Below are 4787 nucleotides of genomic sequence, written 5' to 3' on the forward strand. Positions count from 1 at the left end.
TCCTTCCTTTTTAAATTTATTTCTAACATATATTTTTAGTTCGTAAAAACATATTGCTTGTAAATAATTCTTAAATGGAAGGTTCCATCTTTATTATGTAAGTCTATTTTATAATTAATCCGTGTATTTAATTGGGTGCCCAGCTAAGTGAGAATCACATCACTGTATTTAAGTTGTAGGAGTCACTAACACTCGCGATTAATATTCCTAATTAAAAGGCATTTTTTAGCGGATAGGAAATAAGTGTTAATTTATTTTTAATATAAACTCCGGTTACAATAAATGGAAAGTTATACTAATAGTGAAACAAATACGGGATCGATGTAGTACGAAGCGATGTCGAAATAGTTCAGCATCACGGCCTATCCAAAGTTACGGAGAAGCGTTTGAGCTCTACCTCGCAAAAAGGGTATAACTTATGTGCTTAGGTCTGCAGACGAATCGAAAGTCTCAGCACGGGGGTGTGTAACGAAGAGAGTGCTTTCACGGTGCAGTGTGTGAACGAATGTTTTGTTCGAATTGTTTTTAACGAATTGCGCCTGCCTTCCCGTTGCCCATCCTTTTTGTTGACAGGGTTGGTGTACAAATGTGTTTAGTTGTGTTGTAATCATCATCTGTGGTGAATTGCACAGGTGCATTAGGATGCACCAGTTTTATCGGGTAGAGGGGTGGATGCTTAACTCATTTAAACACCGTGAGCTGAAAGCCTCTGTAGCTAGTGCTCCTTATGTTCAATGTATAATAATAATTGTATTATTATTTTACAAATAATAAATAAATAAAATATATCGTGAAACATTATAGTGAAATAAATATTTTATAACGAGTGTGGAAATCAGAAATCGGTGCGTTACCAAATGGTCCTTCGAGCCTTTCAGAAAGGCACCTAAGCAAAAAATAAAGTAAAAATTTTAATAACTTCCTGGTGCAAGTGCGCAAGTGCCTTGTTTGAAGCACAAAATTCATAAAAAAAAGCAAAACTTTTAAGTGAACATACGATGGCAAAATTAAAGTGAACATATGCATAAAGCACAAAGTTACTGTGAAAAAAAGAAACAAATCCCAGAACCACGGAAAATAGAAAGTGAAAAAATATAAGCACATAAAAGAAATTTAAATATAAGAAAAATAGAAAGTGACGTGTAAAGATACATAGAAGAAATTGAAACATAAAGTGAGTGAAAAAAACAACAAAAACCCTACTAACATCAAAACGGGCGCGAAATAAACTAAAAACCCAAACAACAAAACCAAACCCTACTAACATCAAAAAGGGAGGGAGGGATGTAGTGCAGGTCGCCTCCACGCTGGTGCATCCTGGGTAACGCTAAATGGCCTGCGGCCTACACGGCCTGACAACTCCCTTACGACTTTGGCACTGAACTGGCTTTTTGTATAGTAGGTAATCTTATTTGGATTTGGTAGAACCCTGGGCTGGTGGTGGCGACATTCTGTCACCTGAGTATGATGGGGTGACACCCATCAGAAATGGCTGCTGGGCTAATGTCGCAACTGCCTCCGTCCCGTTAAAACCCTGGCAGGCCTCAGAGTACGTTCCCCCCCCGTCGTCGTTAAGTTGGCGTGGTAGGTGTAAGTTAAGAGTACTCCTTCTTTACGCTGGTCGGCTCTGAACGTATTGCCTCATAAGGGCGTACGTCAACCCTCGCCTTGGCCTCGTCACTGAGATAACCTTGGGACCACAAAAGGCGACTACCTTCCGGGGGACGGATAGCGGCTCTGAGTGGGGACCCTCTTAGCATGGACAAGTCATTAACAAACACAACAAACGGAAAGACGACGAAGTGAGATGAAGGGACGTCGAATTCGACACCCGGATTCGTTCCAGGCGGCGCTGCTGCTCCTGTGGCGACGAAACCGTCGCTGAGTAGCTGCAGCGACAGGACAAAGCCCTCGACAGTAGTCTCCTCATCAGGCGGAAGAACGGGGGGAGCCAGCGCAAAACCGCCGGCTAAGGAGGTAGTGAAGGGTGGAGCCTTGGTGCATGGCGGAATCGCTAGCACTAGCAGAGGAACTTCTGCTGGAATTATGAAGGGGTCCACGGGGCCACTAGCAGGGGAGCTTTAGCTAGGAAGCTGAAGTCGGACCGTCGACTGGCGGCAAAAATTGTAGAACGCTACGATGGTAAGCATGCTGGTCAGGTGTCTGAGGCCGTGGACAAAGCGGACCTTCCTCTTCGCCCTAGGGCTTGCGTCTGGTTGCCGGCTGAACCTTCCACTGCAAATGAGATTGAGGAAATCCTCAAGTACTGCAACCCCTCACTTCCCACGCATGACTGGAGGGTTATAAGGCTGGATAGAACCGATGAACCATATCGGCAGGCATTGATAATGCTTAACGAGGAGTCCATCGGTCCTCTCAGTAAAACCAAGGGAGCCATCAGTTATAGTTTCGAAATGGTAGTGCTAAAGGTACTCCCAACGAATACCAGGGCGGATGGCACCCAAGCTGCAGATGCGGGGAAGACTGCAGACGGCGTTAGCGATGGTCAAACGACCATGGAAAATGACCCAAACCTCTTGGACGTGGCGAGTTCTGGAGGCGGTTCGTCGATTGGCGATTCCGTCTTCAGCCTCGAACAGCTGTTCTAGGAGGTAAGGGTCGACCACGACATGAGGGCTGAACTGGCGCTCCTAGAGGAGAGTCTGAGAGATGAAATTCCTCCAGATTAATCTCCAACACTCAAAGGCGGCCTCCGCCAATCTACTGCTTCGTCTGGAGCAAGACGAAGCCGATGTCGTCCTAATCCAGGAACCGTGGCTGACTAGTAGCGGGATCTCTGGCTTGAGGACGAAGAGCCATAAGCTGCTGGCGAACAACGATGTAGGTAGAAACAGAGCCTGTATGCTGGTCAGAAATGAATTAACGGTATTTCTTTTACCTAATTTTAGCAATGCTGACATAGTAACAGCAAAACTGGAGTGCGATACCGGAAATGTCTGGATTATCTCTGCATATATGCCGCATGATGATGCGGTGGAACCGCCTCCCGCATTGCTAAGGAGAACCTTGGCGGAAGCGTCTCGGAATGGTGCCGACGTTATCATCGGCTCGGACGCCAACTCGCGACACTCGATCTGGGGCAGCTCGGATACAAATAATAGAGGTGAGTCGCTTTTTGATTTTATTGTAAGCGAAAATCTTCGCATTTGTAATAGGGGAAATTCTCCAACTTTTGTGACCGCATGCAGGGAGGAGGTTCTCGACCTCACCCTTGCCTCTCATGCGATTGCCTCGCTGATCTCAAACTGGAGGGTCCTCGATGATCACTCATTTTCCGATCACAGGTATATCGGTTTTAGTCTAGTTGGAGAAGGTTCGCCTAGGAAATCTTTTCGAGATCTTAGGAACACGGACTGGGAAGGCTACCGAAGGAGGCTTCGACAAACTCTTCCACGTGCACCGGGGGTGAACACACTGGGCACCGCCGATGTGGTGAACGGTTGGGTCGAAGTCTTCAGCTCAGCGTGCATTTCTGCACTAGAGAGCTCCTGTCCACTAAAAACGCCAAAGGGCAAAGGGAAACCTCAATGGTGGACTATGGAGCTCTCGGAAATTAGGGCGTCTTGTAGGCGCTTATTTAACAGGGCCCGTAGGAGTGGGTTATCTGACGACTGGGCGCTGTATAAAACAGGTCTTTCGATATAAAAGTCCGAATTAAGGAAGGCCAAGGGATCTCGTGGAAAACTTTCTGCGAAAGAGTGGAGGGCTGCCACGATTCCTCTAGATTCAGGCGCATTCTTGCTAAAAACCCAGTGCCTCTGAGTTATATCAAGGATGTAAACGGGAGGTGGGCCCTGAGCAGTGAAGATACACTTCAGATGCTCCTTGATGCTCACTTCCCTAGCAGAACGTCCTCTATAGAGACATCTCTCGGAGAGTTGCACACTGACTGCACGGCTTTTGCCGACCTTCTGGATGAGCGACACTTGACATGGGCGATTAACTCGTTCAAACCGTTCAAGTCCCCGGGACCGGACGGCATTATACCAGCGCAGCTGCAGCAGGCTGTTAAGGTGTCATGCAGCTGGTTGCTGCCGATCTATTCGAACTGCATCTGATTAGGTTACATCCCGGGGGCCTGGAGACGAGTCAAAGTTACGTTCATCCTGAAGGCCGGCAGGGGGTCCCACGTCACGGCCAAGGATTTCAGACCCATCAGCCTCTCCTCTTTTCTGCTTAAAACTTTGGAGAGATTGATGGACTGGGATTTAAGGAGGTGCATTCCGAGAGACTACCTATCAGGAGCGCAACATGCGTATCGTAAAGGCAGGTCGGTGGGGTTGAATCGAACCTCAAGCACCTCATCTTCAGTCTTCTGTGTGACAGAGTGGTCGAAACAGAATGGGGCAGCGCGCGCGCGCGGCGAAATGTGAGCAGGGGAACCCCTCAGGGCGGGGTTCTTTCTCCTCTTCTATGGATCCTGGTCGTTAACGACCTTCTTAAGAAACTAGAGGATCTGGGCTGTCGGGTGATTGCCTATGCAGACGATGTTGCACTTATGGTCAAAGGAAAACTCCTTAGCACCGTATACGAGCTGACGCAGGGATATCTCGGCGTTGTAACTAAATGGGCGGTCGGAAGTGGACTCGCCATAAACCCGAGTAAAACAGAAATGGTTTTATTTAGCAGAAGATATAAGATCCCAGTGGCACCGTTGCCGCAAATGGGAGGTATTTGCCTACAACGGGCAGATACAGTGAAGTATCTAGGGCTCATCCTGGATAAGAAGCTTTCATGGAAGCCGAATATCGAGGATAGATCCAAAA

At 47.4% G+C, this 4787-nt stretch overlaps 1 protein-coding gene across 1 annotated transcript; it reads left to right on the forward strand.

The window, feature by feature from the left end:
* Positions 1 to 1684: 1684 nt before the first annotated feature.
* On the forward strand, positions 1685 to 4150 carry LOC125779165 (uncharacterized). Its single transcript, XM_049459804.1, has one exon. It carries the CDS (start codon positions 2671 to 2673, stop codon positions 3664 to 3666), a length of 996 nt encoding a protein of 331 aa, XP_049315761.1. The 5' UTR covers positions 1685 to 2670; the 3' UTR covers positions 3667 to 4150.
* Positions 4151 to 4787: the final 637 nt, after the last annotated feature.

Source organism: Bactrocera dorsalis, chromosome 6, assembly GCF_023373825.1.
Source record: "Bactrocera dorsalis isolate Fly_Bdor chromosome 6, ASM2337382v1, whole genome shotgun sequence".
NCBI lineage: Eukaryota > Metazoa > Arthropoda > Insecta > Diptera > Tephritidae > Bactrocera > Bactrocera dorsalis.

Bases quoted from the DNA above. Each gene is read 5' to 3' on its own strand.
- LOC125779165 (XM_049459804.1), top strand. From the start codon at position 2,671: ATGAAATTCCTCCAGATTAATCTCCAACACTCAAAGGCGGCCTCCGCC.